This window comes from Mobula birostris, chromosome 23, assembly GCF_030028105.1.
Source record: "Mobula birostris isolate sMobBir1 chromosome 23, sMobBir1.hap1, whole genome shotgun sequence".
Classification (NCBI taxonomy): domain Eukaryota; kingdom Metazoa; phylum Chordata; class Chondrichthyes; order Myliobatiformes; family Myliobatidae; genus Mobula; species Mobula birostris.
In genome coordinates, this window is record NC_092392.1 from 40023833 (window position 1) to 40041653 (window position 17821).

A 17821-nucleotide genomic window follows, 5' to 3' on the forward strand; every position below is an offset into this window, starting at 1 on the left:
CTTAAGCTGTATAATGTGCTTGTGAGGCCACACATTGAGTATGGTGTACAATTTTGGTCTCCATATTTTGTGAGGGATGTGAAGGCGCTGGAGAGAGTTCCACAGAAGGATGACCAGGCTCATTCCAAGTCTGCAGGGCATGAGATATGAAGAAAGATTGAAAGAATTAGATCTTTTTAACTTAAGTAGATGTAGAATGAGAGGAGACGTGATAGAAGTGTTCAAAATCATCAAAGGTATAATTAAGGTGGATGTCAGCTACTACTTCAAAATTAATCAACAAGGCCTTAGGTGGAGACTGGTTAAAGGGAGATTTCAGACTAACATCAGGAAGCATTCCTTTACACAGCGAGTAGTGGAGGCACCGAACAAACTACCTAGTTGCGTAGTTGAGAGACGTACCTTAGTGACTTGCAAATCTAAACTCAATAGTTATTTCAACACACTGTGTGAATAGGATATTGGCAAGCTTTGTTGGGCTGAATGGCATATTCTTGGCAAAAATTTTAATGTCTAAAGATAGAGATTAAAATGAACAAGCAGAAAGCCTTGTGGTAATAATTAAGTTGCCAACAGAGAAACAAATTGAAAACAGGAAATACTGAGAAGTATTCAAAATAGGAATAAGAATGTAGGAAGTTAGATTAGGGTGTATACATATACACATCAGTAAGTATACAAAGGGTGAGCAAATCAAGCTAAAATGTAAAAGCAAATGTCATTACAAAGGTGAAATATATTACTTCACTATAAAAATACTGCCAGATTATTAGTAAAATTTACATGGAATAATGACTTGCTTCGTTGCTTCGGCCCTTTTTTATATAGGGTGATGACTCTAGACCCTTCTATCTCGTCCGGATTTATCCCCTTGTTGCTCTGACTGTCCTGTGCTAATCTGTCGAGGCACTACCTAGAACCACATACGCTTGTAGTTCTGTAATCGTGGACTGAGGATGTGCGCCGTGGAATTTTCCCCGCCTCCGGACCATCCCTCTGTTGAGATCACCCCTAAAGTCTTGGTCACTTTGCTTTATCTCCTTTTTGGTTTGACATCTAAAGAAATCACTGTGGGCATCAGTGGTTTTTGTAAATGCAGGCAAAGTTAAAACGGGAAGAGCTCGTTAAATTACATTATGGTAGCCAATAACTTGCTGAAAACCTCGGAACCCGGGAAACTTTTAACTCACCTGCATCTCTTGGCCAGCCGGTCACGTAAAGTTATACGGACTTTTTCCTTTCTTTCGTTTTCCTCTAGAAAACTATTTTCCGAATAAACTGAACGGGCCACAAAATAGTGGTCAGCGACATTTTCTTGTGCCGGCATTTCGGTGCCTCCAAGACTTTCCTGCTCCCCGAACAGGTGGCTGGATACTGAAAAAGAATGAGCTTCGATTACAGAATATTAACACGCAAGGGGTGGTGCCTTTAAATACATTCCGCTCTACTGCAACGATTCAACGGCAGCTTTAACGTCCAGTCTTGAAGTTTTTAGTAAAAGTTACTCAGGCTCAGTAGATTATAATTATTCACGTGCTGCTGGATTTAATTCTACCAGAGAGGAAGAGTACGTGGCGACCATCTCTCCAGAGGTTTAAAGAGCAGCACTTCCGGATAAACAGCTCCTAACGCAAGCTGCACAGATCTAAAATTCCACGATTTCTAGAAAAACGTGGAGCAATGACTGTATTATGTCTGCATTCTCCGCAAATCGGCGGAATTAAAGCAAGTATTTTTTACAGCCCGGTTCCAACAGAGATTTCGCTGCAATAAACACCGCCGACGAGGTGGACTTCTACACCGCTGAACATCTCAAACTCTTGTGAAAGAAACTCAAGGCTAAACACAATGAAACATCACACATCACTACCGCCATGTGAAGGGGGCACGTGGTCACATTAAAACTCTCCTGACTGCTTCCTGGCAAAAAAAAACTTAAACTTTACTAACTTCCACTTTACTCCGGGCAAATTACTTTTTTTTTTAAAAATCCACACTTTTAAAAAAGATAAGGATTCAATTTACTCCGAGATTACACAGTAGTTACTGATTAAAATCCTCGGTAAATATTTAAGTAACGTTGCGCTAAAATTTCGGAAATACGTTCCGTGTGAAGTCAAATCTTGGAAATATTTTAAAATTATAAACCACAATATTATAAGTGACCAATACAGATCATAATTTTCCCATCATCGTAGGCTCAAAATAAATCTTTTACCACAGTGATCTTGAAAGTACTTGTCTTCTGTGGGATTTCATTGCAAGGCAGCGTCTCCTTCTGGTTTATATGTTTCATATTCTGGACTTTATTTTTACTGCATACATAGAGCAGTCTGTTCTAGTTTGGGAGAGCTTCTCTCAGTTCTGCCGCTCCCGGCTATTTCCAAACAATGCAGATTGTACGCTAGGTTTTTTTTTGACAGAAATTTAAACAGGTCTGAGAAGAGCGAACAGAGATGATCAGAGGGCCTGCCGGAGCGGATAAGTAAAGGTGCATCAAAAATTTGAAAATAGTAGGGTAAGCCGAGAGCGTGATTAGTAAAACACACAAGACGCGTGGATTCATAACTGCATTGAGTACAAAACCAAAATTATGCAGAAATTGTGTAAAGCACAAGTTTGCAGGAAAGAGTGGGTGGGACTGATGGGATTGCTTTGAACTGGCAAAGAGATGATAAACTGAATGACTTTCCATGCTACAATTCTGACACTCTGCATTAACTAGCTTTTCATTGGGAAGTAGAAATTATTATATTGTAAAGTCTATGTTCTCCTTACTGGTCTACTCCACCTAAATATCTGCATATTTTTTCTTAAAGTTATTAATGGTAGAAAATGTAGGCATGTTGTACCTTCAAACATGAGGTCACCAAAACAATGCTACCCTGTTCTAAGTCACAATTCAACCCGCAACTGTTGCAATGCGGACAGCAAAGTGCCTCGATCTTTCCATGCCTCCAAAGTGTTCAAGATGCCCTCCAATCCCAGCTGACTGAATATTTCCAGTTTTAAGTACTCCTTCATTGTTGGCTATCCCTTCAGCTGCCAAAATTCCGAGCTCTACAATTACCTCTCTTTGAAGCCTGCCAATCACACCAGGTTCTTGGTATTGTGCCTAATTATTAGTATGGTCACTTTATTGTTTCATAAAATTCTTGTAAAGTATCATGGAATGCTCCCTTCAGCATTAAACCGTGTTGTTACAGTAACTTATAAATAGGAAACAGATTTTTTTTTTAATTATGTAGGCCTAAAACAGATAAAATAGCAACTCTTCATACGTAAATGTCGTACTATTAATATTATTTAAATTGTTAGCAGGAGGTACATTTCAGAGAACTCTAATGAATTACATGATGGATAGCGACTGGGTCAGTATTATGAAACATATTGAAACTATTTCCATTTTAAGTGATTCTGTTGTACAATGATATTACTGCCTTTCCAAATCAGCACTAATTGAACAGCAAATTTTTATACGTAGGCATGTAGGTGTGACCACTTTGATTCAAACATTAGGGGGAGCTGTTTCAGTAAATCTGCCTTACTTTTAAAAATGATGTCTGAAAATTGATGTTCTTGTGTGTCAGAGAATAGCCTTCAAGATGAAGAGTATAGTTTAAGGGCCCCTGTGACCTTTTGCAGCCTTGCATTCCAGGAACCTTTGTCAATCAGCGATGGTTAAATTAACTTTCATTCTTCTGTTCAGTGACAAACTGTTACTGTATTATGTTTTCATTCTCCAAAAATCTCTGCTCAAAAAGTAATTTTCAGCATCTTCATTAGCTCAAAACAATTGGAGCTTTTGTTCTGACTCAGATTCTAATGAAGAGATGCCATAAACTCTCAATGGGCACACACTGGTATTTCTCAGCTGCAGAAAATTTAAAAGGCAACAAATTTCATGACATATGCCAGTGATATTAAACCTAATATTGATTCTAATTCTGAAATAAAACTGGATGATGATAATAATGAAACTTATTTACGTTCAACTTGTAGGAATAGCAGGACTCCAGTTAAGCTTAATCTTTCTAGACTATAAATATAAATATATAAAAACATATAAACCCAGAAGGACTGACTGAAAAAGACTCTCAGGCAACAGCAAAAGGTCTTTCAGAATATACTTTAGTAACCTCGGATGCTGTGACAGTTTATATCTTATGTTGGTTATTGCAATAATAAACGTCTTTAATTTCATTATAGTGGTCCATACAAACCATTTTAAAAAGAGCTAATTGGATCAGGGTGTGCTATGATAGGAAAGTCTCAGATTTGTGTAAATGACCATGCCTTTTTAGTAATCCTCAATAAATTAATTCCCTTACAAAACAAGATTATTTTATTGCTGTCTATTTTCCTGATATTTTACTCCTGGTTACATAGTTTGATGTCACTGTTGCTATCTGACTGTTAGAAGCACCCACCTCCAATGGTGGTTCAATTAGTATGGCCCCATGTTCTTGAGCAACTCCACTAGTCAATGAAACAGAATTTAATTTTCCTAACGAAGGGTCTCGGCCCGAAACATCGACTGTACCTCTTCCTCGAGATGCTGCCTGGCCTGCTGCGTTCACCAGCAACTTTTACGTGTGTTACTTGAATTTCCAGCATCTGCAGATTTCTCATGTTTGCATTTCATTTTCCTTTCTTCTTTTTAATCAGCTAGGTTACAGTTAATTTAGAATATTTAACCTTTTTCAAAAGTCTAACAGATGAGATCACTTCCGAAAATCCAATCAACATAATATTCATTAGGCAGACATCAACACTTTTGAATTTGTGAGGAATTATCTACATTGCCCATGCAATACTTAAAATATTTAAAAGCATTTTTACATTCCTCTTCTTTGTAGACCCATCATGTTCATGCCAGCCATTGTAAATATCTATACTAATCTCATGTAGCAGCAATGGTCCGTTGTCTTTAATGCTCTGGCAATTCAAGTGCTTGTACCTGTCTCCACCACTTCCTCAGGCAATGCATTCTAGATTCCAACCACTTTTCAGGTGGGAAAAGTTCCCCTAAAATTCACTCTACACCTCCTACCTCTCACCTTATACCCATGCTCTCCTGTGTCAGGCATCTGCATTATGGGGGAAAAGTTTTTACTATCTTCCTATCTATCAGGTCACCCTTCAGTATTCTCCCTTCCAGGTAATATAACCCCAGCCTGTCCAAACTCTCCTTCTGACTGAAGTCTTCCAACCTTGGTGAATCTCCTCTGCTCCCTTCTTTGTGCAATCACAACCCTTCCTAAAGTTTACCAACCAAAATTGCAAAAAAATAATACAGGTCAGAATCAGAATCAGGTTTGTTATCACCAGCATGTGACATGAAATTTGTTAACTTAGTAGCAGCAGTTTAATGCAATACATAATATAGAAGAAGAAAAAAAATCATAATAAATAAATAAATTTTAGTATACTTTATACAGTATATGAATACTAAATAGATTAAAAATTGCACAAAAAACAGAAATATTATATATTTTTAAAAAGTGAGGTAATGTCCAAGGGTTCAATGTCCATTTAGGAATCGGATGGCAGAGGGGAAGAAGCTGTTCCTGAATCGCTGAGTGTGTGCCTTCAGGCCTCTGTACCTCCTACCTGATGATAACAGTGAGAAAAGGGCATGCCCTGGGTGCCGGAGGTCCTTAATAATGGACGCTGCCTTTCTGAGACAGCGCTCCTCGAAGATGTCCTGAGTACTTTGTAGGCTAGTTCCCAAGATGGGACTGACTAGATTTACAACCCTCTGCAGCTTCTTTTAGTCCTGTGCACCCCCCCCCCCCCCATACCAGACAGTGATGCAGCCTGTCAGAATGCTCTGTCTACGGTACACCTATAGAAGTTTTTGAGTGTATTTGTTGACATACCAAATCTCTTCAAGCTCCTAATAAAGTATAGCCGCTGTCTTACCTTCTTTATAACTGCATCAATATGTTGGGACCAAGTTAGATCCTCAGAGATCTTGACACCCAGGAACCTGAAGCTGCTCACTCTCTCCACTTCTGATCCCTCTATGAGGATTGGTATGTGTTCCTTTGTCTTACCCTACCCTTCCGGAAGTGTACAATCAGCTCTTTCGTCTTACTGACGTTGAGTGCTAGGTTGTTGCTGCGGCACCCCTCCACTAGTTGGCATATCTCACTCCTGTACACCATCTTGTCATTCTACCAACAATGGGTGTATTGTCGGCGAATTTATAGATGGTATTTGAGCTATGCCTAGCCATACAGTCATGGGTATAGAGAGTAGAGCAGTGAGCTAAGCACACACCCCTGAGGTGCACCAGTGTTGATTGTCAGTGAGGAGGAGGTTTTATCACCAATCCGCACAGATTGTGGTCTTCCTGTAGGAAGACGAGGATCCAGTTGCAGAGGGAGGTGCAGAGGGAGGTACAGAGGCCCAGGTTCTGCAACTTCTCAATTAGGATTGTGGGAATGATTGTATTAAATGCTGAGCTATAGTCGATGAACAGCATCCTGACATAGGTGTTTGTGTTGTCCAGGTGGTCTAAAGCCGTGTGGAGAGCCACTGAGATTGCATCTGGCATTGACCTATTGTGACAATAGGCAAATTGATTTGGGTCCAGGTCCTTGCTGAGGCAGGAGTTCAGTCTAGTCATGACTAACCTCTCAAAGCATTGGCCTAATTAACCTCTCAAAGGTGTGGCCTAATCAATGTATAATGAAGTTGTAATGTGAGATCCCTGCTCTATACCACGCCTAATGAAGAAAGGAATCCCATTTGTCATTGTTACTACCCAATGTACACGTGCTCTACATCCCCTGGACTTGTACTCAAGATCTCTCTGCACTTTAATATTCCTTCAGGCTCTACCATTTATGTACATATCCTGCCTTTGTTTGACTTTCTAAAATGCATCACTTTGCACTTTTTCCAGGATTAATTTCCACCTGCAGTTGCTCCATTCAACTTTCCAATTGACAAATATCATGTTATAGCCTAAGACAATCCTTGTTTAGGATGGTGGTGAATATTGGTAGCTCAGGTTGGGGCGTTTGATTTTGCAGTGCTCGCTGAGCTTGGTAGTTAGCTTTTTCTCCGGGAGTGCTCACGTTTATATAGGCAGACAATCACGAAGCAGGCACAAAGATTTTTAGAAGCATGGTTCTCTTCTGATAATTCCATAAACAAACAAATCAAAATAAACGCCATCTATGAACCCTTGAGAGCCAAAGAAACACTGAGCCAATGAATTCGAAGGTCAACTGAAGGGGTAGCCAATCAGAATCAAGGCAAGCAAATGGATGGCCTATATAAATGTGAGCACTGCTGGAGAGAAACACCAACAATTGCGCACTGAGGATGTCACCTCAGTTGATAATGAAACGTCTGCAAGCTAATTGCAAAGCCCAGCACACACCACAGCATCAAACAATCCCTGCTCTCTACAACAACATACACTCTTGTGTCATCTACAAATTCAGTAATCATATGTCCTACATTTGCAAAGTTGCAAATGTAAATAACAAACATAAAGGGTCCCAGCACTGATTCTTATGGTACAGTACTTGTCACAGACTTCGGTTAACATCAAGATAACATGCAGCTTAGCTAGAACTTTATGGCACAGATAAATGTTTTATTTTAAATCTTAAATTATGGAAAGACCATAATGTACATGTCCCCAAATATACATGAAGTACGTTATTAGCTTGGCCATTTCAGAAGACATTTAAGAACTGGGTCTGGTGTCACATACAGACTAGATGGGAAAAGACAGCAGAATTCACCTCATGAAAGACTTTAGTGAACCAGTTAGTTCATTTTTATGACAAACCGATAATTTTGTGGTTATTATTTCAGATTAAAGAATCAAATTTAATGTAAAAAATCAGATTATTAATTGAATTTAAATTTTACAACAACAATTATGTTTAGGTCTCTGAATTGTCAATCCTGACTGTGCCATCATGCTGGTAGTTATCAAATGATCACCATTTTTTGTACAATAGATAAGATTTAAATCTGAAACAGTGGGGAATGAAAGATAGAATCATAATGAGGAACTTAAAAATATTTAAATCTTAGTAAAGAGAAAGTACTAGAGAAATTAAGGGGAGAGTTCTAAATGATGTAGTTGGAAAGGAATGGATGCACTGATTATCTCCTCTCAAAATATCATAAATTCTGGAAAAGTTCCAGCAGATTAGACCATTGAAAATGCCAAAGCTGCTATTCAAGGAGAGTGAGAAAGAAAAAAACTTCTCTAGACAAGTCAGCTTAACATTGGTTGACAGCAAAATACTGGAATGTACAGATTCTTAACATTATTATGCAGAATCACTCTAGTTCTGTGAAAGGGAAATTGTGTTTTCTAATTTTAATGCAGTATTTTGAGGATTGAGTGAAACCCAGAGATAGCTGTTGGCCCTTTCAAAAAACACTTTCAATTACAGGTTAATGAATTTCTCAGCAATAGACCAGGAAGGATAGAGTGAATTGGGGATTGATTAAAGAAGAAAGCAGCTAGGAATAAATGGGCCCTTTTATCTTGACAAAACTTTGTTCAGGTAGGCCAATACACTGGAGACACATTTATAAACAACAGTGAATCAGATGAAAAGACAGAATTTGATTTTACGTTTATTTATATTTGATTTTATTTGAAGTTACAGCATGGAACAGGCTTTACCAGCCCAATGAGCCACTCTGCCCAGCAACCCACCTATTTAATACTAGCTTAATCACAGAACAATTCACAATGACCAATTAACCTTCTAACCAGTACGTCTTTGGACTGTGAGAGGAAACTGAATCACCCGGAAGAAAGCAGACAGTCATGGGGAGGACGTACAAACTCCTCACAGGTGGTGCCAGAATTGAACTCCTAGCTCTGACACCCCGAGCTGCAATAACATCATGCAAAGCGCTATGCTACCACGATGTATCCAAGTGAAGCTGAAAATAATAATAGGCTGGAAGTGAATACAAAACATTTACAAAAAGATATAGTAAGTTAAGTGGCCAAGAAAGTGTGAGATAGAGTTGAAAAATGGGAAGTACGAGGTGACTCATTTTGGTGGCAAGTCCAGAAAGCTACTGTTAATGTGAAAGGACTTTGCAGTGCTGGTTATTAAAAACACAGTAAATTACACATGCTGCAAGCAACTAGGAAAGCAAATAGTATGATGGCTTTTAGAACAAATGTGTTAGAGTAATAAAGTGAGGAAGTCAGGCAAACTGGAGTATTACCTGCAAAGCTGGTTTCTATACTGTACTACATGCTTGGAGGCAATGCACCAACTGTTCACAAGACTGATGCATTGGATGATGGAATTATCCAAAGAGGATCAATTGAGGATTTATTGGAGTTCGGAAGAATGAGGCTGAGATGTACAAGATTGTAATAATGATTGACAGTTGATGTTGGGTATCTTTTTCTTCTTTTGAGAGATTTTGGAAGCAGAAGGCATGGTTTCAAGATAAAACAGCCAAATTTTGTAGGTGGAGAAGAAGTGAAACTATTTCTCAAAGAATATTGTGACTATTTGAAATTCATTATCTCAGAGGACTGTGGATACTGTACACTGTGTTAAGCCTGGTCAATACTGATACTGACAGATAATTAGAAACTAAGATATGGGAATCTGCTGGAAATATGGATGTTTAGGACTTCATTGAATGGTGGAAAATGACAAAGGAGACAAATGACTTAGTTATGATTTCTTTGATATTCTTATAATTTTGTTTATAAATTATTACTTGCTATTTTCTTTTGGTGCATAATCTCTAGACTTGAGCTTCCACTCAACACCAAGCTTGCTTCAGTTCTTCTATTCCTACAATGATTTGCTGGGCATTTTTTCCCCCTCTGTACTTGACTACTTGTAATGTACTCCAGCCCCACCTCAGTTGGAACAGGAACAAAAGAATTTTGAGCAACTTCAAGTTTTATTTCCAAAAACTTTAAGTCGCTCAAAATTCACATGTTCCTGTTCCAACTTGTAGCAGATCCCCATTCTTCGTTAGACTGATCTATGGTGTTTGCCAATTAAATAAAACCTCAGTTTTAAAATTCTTATCCTCTTATGTGCTCACTCTATTCTCCCATCCTTTCCGGTTTCTGTAATGTGCTTCAGCTTCATTGCAGATGCTTGTGTTCTCCAATTCTGACCTCTTGAGCATCCTGAATGTGATTGTTCCACCATGGACAACAACACCAAGTGTTGTCTGAAAAACTTTTGTTAAACTTCTTAGCCTCTTTCTTCTTTTTAGGTAATCGTTAAAACAAAGGTCTTAGGTGAAGCATTTAGCTATGTACTTTACTATCTCTTGTTTTATATTGCTGTCAGATTTTGTTTTATTTTTAATTTACTTTTATTTAGAGATACAACACAGCAACAGGCCCAACTACACCCGTGTGAACAATTAACCTATTAACCCTTACGTCTTCGGAATGTGGGAGGAAACCGAAGTACCTGGAGGAAACTCACATGGTCAAGTGGAGAATGTACAAACACCTCACAGACAGCAGTGGAAATTGAACCCAGACTGCTGACACAGTTACTTCATGAGCCTAACTGCTACTCCACTGTGCTGTATTTAAGTTTTGCAACTCAATAGGATGCTTCTTATAGTTAAAGGTACAATCTGATACAATGTATTATTATAATTGAATTACTTTTCTACGATGTGCAATATTTATTTTTTCCACATTTAAAAAAATGGAAATCTCTAATTACCAGGACATCATAAATAAATTACCAGATTAAAGATGTCATTTCCAATTGCCAGGGACCAACACTATTCTTAGTAGAAGGAAAATTACAGAATACCATTTAGAGATATGATCTGAACTATCCACCCAAAGTTTTATAGGAAAAGATATTGTAATTTAAACAGAACTTCTTGTTCTTACTTATGGAGATTGATGCTGCCTCCTACAAACTGGTTGCTTTGTTATTTTGCTTGAATAAGAGTTTCAGTGATGTGTTTGTCCATGTCGGGGTTTAAGTTAAACTCAAGGAACAATCTGTTGATTGGGGGAGACACAGGAGTAATGTATGAAATTGTAGAGGTACAAACTGTGATATTTCTATCTACTCAACATTTGGACATTTCCAGTTATCCTAGCACATTAACATATTTTAACATTAAATCAGTATTATTAAATTTTATAATAGTTCATTATAGTAACTCATAGTCTATTCAATAAGATTCAAAATTAAAGATTCAGAACAGAGATTCCTTCAGCACTTTTTCTCATGCATTTGGGATTTTATATCCAGCCCATTGCTTTGTCACTTCTCACACTTTTCTTAGGAACTTTCTGAATACATTCCTTCTTGACTATTAATACAAGAGATTCTGCAGATGCTGGAAATCTTGAGCAATACACAAAATACTGGAGGAACTCAGCAAGTCATGAAGTCAAGTTATAAGTCTTAATGAAGGGTCTTAGCCTGAAACGTTAACTGTTTATTCCCCTCGATAGATGCTGTCTGCCGTGCTGAGTTTCTCCAGCAGTTATATGTATTCCCCGCCTTGACTATTTTTTATGCCCATTTTCTTCACTTTTTACATGGTAAATGACCAGTAGACTGAACTAAAGCACTTTGAAACAAAAGTTGAACATATAGGAATATAAACGTGTATCACATGACTATGTTTTTTCCCAAATATTTATATTACACATTTTAAATTGACTATTAATTGTGCATTTCTACTTTTTAAAAATTTATGAAGTTAAAACAAGGCTACTTTTACTTAGGAGGGACTTAGCAGAGTTTGCTATGGAAACAGTGTTAAAATAAAGCCTTCTTCCCAACAGACCTGCATGTAAAAATATTTTTAGAATTATGAATCTTCAACATCATAAATTTGGGACACTCTCCAAATGCTTGTGCACATTCCATAAAAAAAAACATACATATGAATTACAACACATGAGTAATATAATTCTTGGGAATGCTTACATAGAATAGTAGTAACAACCCAAAATCACAATACACTAGGTTGAAATGAATCATGATTGTGTTTGACTGAGCCACCATCTTATCTCTGTAGTCCAGTATATTAATCTGACCATGTGCATTTCTCGATAAAATAGTTATACAATTCTGATGAGTAGGTCAGAGATCAAGATTCCTTGTCATTTGCAGCATTTAATGATCTTAGCAGGGATTGCTTTTAGGGTAGAACAATTAGTCCCAATGTCAATAGACAAGAGAAGAGAAAATAACATTCTAAAAATTGCCATACACTTCATTTTTATTCTCTCTGGTCATCTGACTGGGAAGTGCATGAATATATGCAACTGAGTTCTACAATCCACAATAATAATCAGATTTATTATCACCAACATGACACAGCTCACAACAAGGAATGAATCACTTAATATATGACATGAAATTCGTCGTTTTGTGGCAAAGGTGCAGTGCAGCAACAAAGAAGATCTATAAATTACAAAATATAAATAAATGGTGCAAAGAAGAATTAATGACATAGTGTTCATGGGTTCGTGGTCTGTTCAGAAATCTAATCAGCCCATCAGATACATTACTTGAACTCAAAAAGCCAATATTGTATGCGTGAAATACTTGATGTTACTAAGTGTTTATATAATGGCTGTCATAAATATAATACTTGCCTATTTGTCTGTACACTATCCCTAACACTCTTTATATTATATTTTTCATAACTTATTTTCAGAAATATCCATTAAATTTAGCGCAATATCTAAATAGTACAAATTTATTAGTTATCAGTTTTATTTTAACTTCTTACACAAGAATATTATATGCATGATCTTTTTAATATAAATGACAAAATTAACAGGACTTTACCTTGGCTGTCAGTGGAGTCACCGTAAGATAATGCGGCAACTGTCTGGTCCATATAACTTGCAACGTACTGCCTAGCTGCTCTAAAATTAAATAATAAATGGGATTAACAAAAAAAGCAAATGCAGACTTTATTTGTAGCATCAAAATCATTTGCTGTGTACTCTACAAATGTGTCACTGAGCAAAGTAATTCAAATACTGTGAATAACACATTGACACAGGATCTCGTATTTAGGATCTTCAAATATCAATCATGGTACTCAATGAAAACATCAAGAAGTAATAACTTCCAAAATGTAAATTGTCATACCTGAAACTGATGTATTTGGACTTGCCGAATATCTTTACAAATGGACCCCAAATATCTGGGGCTCCTCATTGATTCCAATTTCTTCAGCCAACTATATCAGGTGAATGAGGTGCTCCTAACTAGACACCTCTTTAAAGTTAATAAAAAGCTTCTTGCCTTTTTTTAAGAAAGGGGTGGATCTATTTTTAGGAATGCCATAAGTGCAGTTGGCAAATTCCAAACCAGTTCAGCAACATTCCTTTCAGTGAACCCCTTTAAGCTATTACCTTCATTGCCATCAAGAACTTCCTTTTTTATTGTAAATATGGGTGGAGAAAAGGATATATGAAAAGGCAGAATTCAACATTACCATGTTTCGCTATTTATTCAGTGAGTCAGTTTCTGAGTACCACAAGTTATTATTCTGCTGATTTGCATGCTCACTCTTTAAGGGACAAAACTCAAATTTACAAGCACAACAATATGCTTAATTGTAAGAAATTAGCTTTTCAGTTTTCATAACTTGGAAGGAAGTTCCAGAATTAACTTTACCCCAAAGTAGGATGGTGACAACAGAGTCAAAGAGCTGGTTCTACAAGGAACTGAATATGGACCCACAACCAATGGACTCACTTTCAAGGATTCCTCATTTCAAGTTCTCAAAATTCACATTTATTATTATTATTTCTTTCTTTTTGTATTTGCACAGTTTGTTGTGTTCTGCACTCTGGTTGAACGCTGAAGTTGGGCAGTCTTTTATTGACAAACAAAAGAAAATCTGCAGATACTGGAAATCCAAGCAACACACACAAAATGCTGGAGGAACTCAGCAGGCCAGGCAGCAACTATGGAAAAGGGTATAGATGATATTTCGGGCCGAGACTCTTCAGCAGGACTAGAGAAAAAAGATGAGGAGTAGAGTTAAAAGGTGGGCGGAGGGGAGGAAGAAACACAAGGTGATAGGTGAAACCAGGAGGGGTGGAGGACTGAAGTAAAACGCTGGGAAGTTGATTGGTGAAAGAGATACAGGGCTCCTCCAACCTGAGAGTGGCGTCATTGCAGTGGCAGCACCAGGGATTTTTTCTTGCTGGTGCTACAGTGGGGCTGAATTATTCAGTGATGGTGCTGAGGGACGTGCTGTATGGTAATATGTATTTGCAAGGCCAGGCACGTGACATTCAAAAGTCAGTTTCAAGCATTATGTGCCTGCTATAAATGTCTCTGTTGATTCACAAGCAACAGCAGTTGACAGATCTAATATAGAAGTGAACTGTGACAGTGTCAACAGCATTGGAGACAACCCGGACTACACAGAGCATAAACAAACAAACCAACAGAGCATCCGACCCACAGCGCACAACGTGAATCCTGCACCAATCCTGCTATCAGCATCAAACACATGCTTTTCAACTGAAAAACACAACACTAACCCACAATGTCCACTGCTATTCACATTACATAGACAGACAATGCCAAAAGATACACCGTTATTAAAGGCAAATAAGGCAAACAACAGATGCAAGGCTTTACCAGGAGTTGGACAAATCGTACTCTGACCATGCAATACCTCAATTAATTCAGCTATTGAATTTAAAACAAAAATCAACAGGATCACCGCTTGGAAGTCTAAGCAAAACCAGTAGGCTTAATGTAATATTTTAGGATTTTCAGGAAACATAAGGACTATGAGGTATCCACCACAAAATAATGATAATAATCAGCATTAGTCTTGGCCAAAATTTAAAAAAAATCAACTGCACTCACCATTGATGTTTTCAGAGAAGCGCAATCTGTCTGTTGTTGTGATTGGTGGCGAAAGCATCAATGATTTTCTGGATGTCAAGTGCTTTGGTCCTCCGGCTGTTTATGGCCAACAGGGCCAAGTTGCTGTTCTGAGCATCGCCGCTGCTATTCCTTAGGTAGTTTTTGACGCCTCTGAGGCAAGAGAAACTCCATTTGCATGAGACAGATGTAACAGGCAGAGTCAGATTAGTTTGTATTAGTTTCTATAAATGCATCGCAGTAGGGTCTCATTAGAGCTAGAAATTCCACTGTGTCATTCACTGTCTGTCCTTGCTTTTGTTTTGTTTCGAGCAGACGCCGAACCTGATGTAACTCTGCAGTCAGGTTCACGTCAGTCAATCGATAGTATTGGGCCATTGGCCAAAGACAATTCTTGTCTAGGAAGAACTTGTGGTTGGAACTCAATGCTGAGACTCCAGTCAGAACACCCCCAGTCTCAACTGAGAACCGTCTTTTCATTTCAGTCAGAAGTCTATTTATAACCGGATAGAAATAGTGCTTGCAAAGGTCATCAGAGGACGTGACAGGTGTGCATTCGGTTTGGGCCTCAACAATAAAATCATGTAGGCGGCGGGGTGGCTGGGCCTTTCTTCTTTCATGTGGCCTGCTCTGTATACCGGCCTTGACGCACAGGTCCCTAGCTCTTGCCTGACTTTCACTCCATGATCCCTCTCCCCGTTTTGCTGAGAGTGCATCGATAATAGACTGAGCCAAGCCCACAGCGGATGAAAGCTCCAAACTGGGAGATTGTAGCTGGTCTGACATGAACTTGGTGACTTGGAATAAATCCTCAAACAGAGTGAGAAGTAAAGCAAACAGCTTGTCAATCAGTCCATTTACAGCTCTGGCCTCCGTTTTCCTCCTTGCATTTGGTTGACCCATAATATCCTGTAGTGTAGCTAGAATGGCAGGGAGTGATTTCCTTATAGCCCACAAAGCTGTATACTGCCATGCCCAGCGTGTATCTGACAATTTCTTCAACTCCACGGACTGTGCAGTTGATTCCAGTTCTCTCTGTTTCTTCATGAAAAGATCATGGGCAACAGAGTTTGAAAAGAAGTTGTAAAGCAGCTGCAAAGTTTCAAAAAACTCACCCGCCCGCTTGTTGTACATTGCTCACAATATCCACTAAAACAAGGTTAAGTCTGTGAGCATGGCAGTGTATATATAATGCCTGCGGGACCTCTTTCCTGAACCTCTTTTGTACTCCGTTATTGCACTCGGACATCACTGCCACCCCGTCATAACACTGACCTATACACACGTTCTTATCAATAACACACTGGGCGAGTGTCTGTTCAATCCCTTTAAGAAGCGACTCTGCGTCCAACCCTTCTGCTGGAGTGAAGTCCTTACTCAAGTCTTTACTTTCATCCACCATGATGGCAAAATGTCCAGCCTCCTTGATTTATGCACTTATTTAGACGTCTGACCATATCTGCCATAATACCCATAATTTCATTTTGGATATCATGATGGGTGTTTTTTGCATTTCCAGGATTGTCCTCTTTTTTTTAGCTATAGTTTTATCAAACTTTCCAATTACACTGAGCAACTCAACAAAGTTTCCCCTATTGCCAGATCCATCATTCTCCCAGTGTCCTCGCTGGGCAATGCCTTGGCACGCAGTATAGCGTAGAGGCTCAACCACTGCTCTCATATACTCACCATTTTCTTGGACAATCTTTGCATGTCCTTTGTCAAGCATATTTCCCAATCTTGAGCCGTCTTGTTTTCTCAATCTGAATTCGGCCCATGCCTCCATAGCAAACTTATGAGCTGCACTTACATGGTGGGTTTTGAAAGCTGTTGTAGCTTTCCGCCAGTTGTGGTAACCGGTGACAGTGAAGGTGGACTCAGAATGGCACCCATGTCCTCCACACAGGAAATGCCTGCATGCGAAGCAGAACGTAGTATCTTTTGTGATCGAATGTTCCAGCCAGTCAAACCAGCCACGAATAAAACTCCTTTGCTGATTGCCAAACTGTTCCGAGCAGCGAAGGGTACTTTTTCAGTGCTGGCAACGGGGTCCTTCCTCAGGCTGCTGGCTAACATCGCTAACAGCATTCCCACTAGCACTAAGAGCAGCTTCATCCACGTTCTCTTCCGAATCCTGCTCTATTTCTTGTTCCTCTACTTAGCCCTCACACTCCTTCGATGAACTGCTGTCATTCTCATCCCCACTTACCTCTTTCTGCATGTCACTTTCAATTAAGACAGGCTCAGGCTGAGACACCACTGATTCCCTTGGATGAGGTCATTTTCTCACTAAAAACCGATCCATTTTTCACGCTGGCCAAAATAATGCACGTGCCAGGCCTACACTAGCTTGTAAAAGCACAATGTGTGTGTGTGTGTGTGTGTGGGGCATCCGTTAGTCTAGCGAAACCATGGATCTGCGCCTGGATGTATACTATCAACCTCTCGCGTGAGTGAGAGTGAGTGACATTACCACCTTAAGTGATCTTAGATCAGTTTAACTGATCTGAGGAAAGCAACGGCAAGACATTGACAACGAACGAATAAGCATAAGTGTAGAGTGGACAAATTTCAGTTAATTTCTTGGTGGTGCTATTATAATTTCTGCTGGTGCTATAGCACCAGCTAGCACTACCTTAGCGGCGCCCCTGCCTCATTGCGACAGTGGAGGAGGCCATGGACTGACATTCTTTCGTTGATTCTGTTATGGTTATTATTCTATTTATTGAGTATGCCTACCGTAAAATAGATCTCAGGGTTGTATATGGTGACATATATGTACTTTGAACTTTTATAGATTTCTGGGTATTAGAGAAATCAAGGGATATGAGGATATAGTAAGGGTTACCAAGTTTTAACATCATTTCTGGAGTTTGTTTTCTCTTTAGAGTTGTAGATATCATGGCCAAGAAAACTCATGAACACATCTA

The 17821-nt window shown here is 38.8% G+C and overlaps 1 protein-coding gene across 8 annotated transcripts in view; it reads right to left on the reverse strand.

Annotated features, from left to right (window-relative positions):
• LOC140186625 (pendrin-like) overlaps window positions 1–17821 on the reverse strand; it is a 105254-nt gene that overhangs the window by 59813 nt on the left and 27620 nt on the right. For all 8 annotated transcript variants that reach the window (XM_072240986.1, XM_072240989.1, XM_072240985.1 and 5 more), the window contains 2 exons: window positions 12822–12901; window positions 1191–1374 (listed from right to left, as the gene is read on the reverse strand). In XM_072240986.1, coding sequence (XP_072097087.1) covers window positions 1191–1374; window positions 12822–12901 — 264 coding nt within the window. The remainder of the gene's footprint in view (window positions 1–1190; window positions 1375–12821; window positions 12902–17821) is intronic.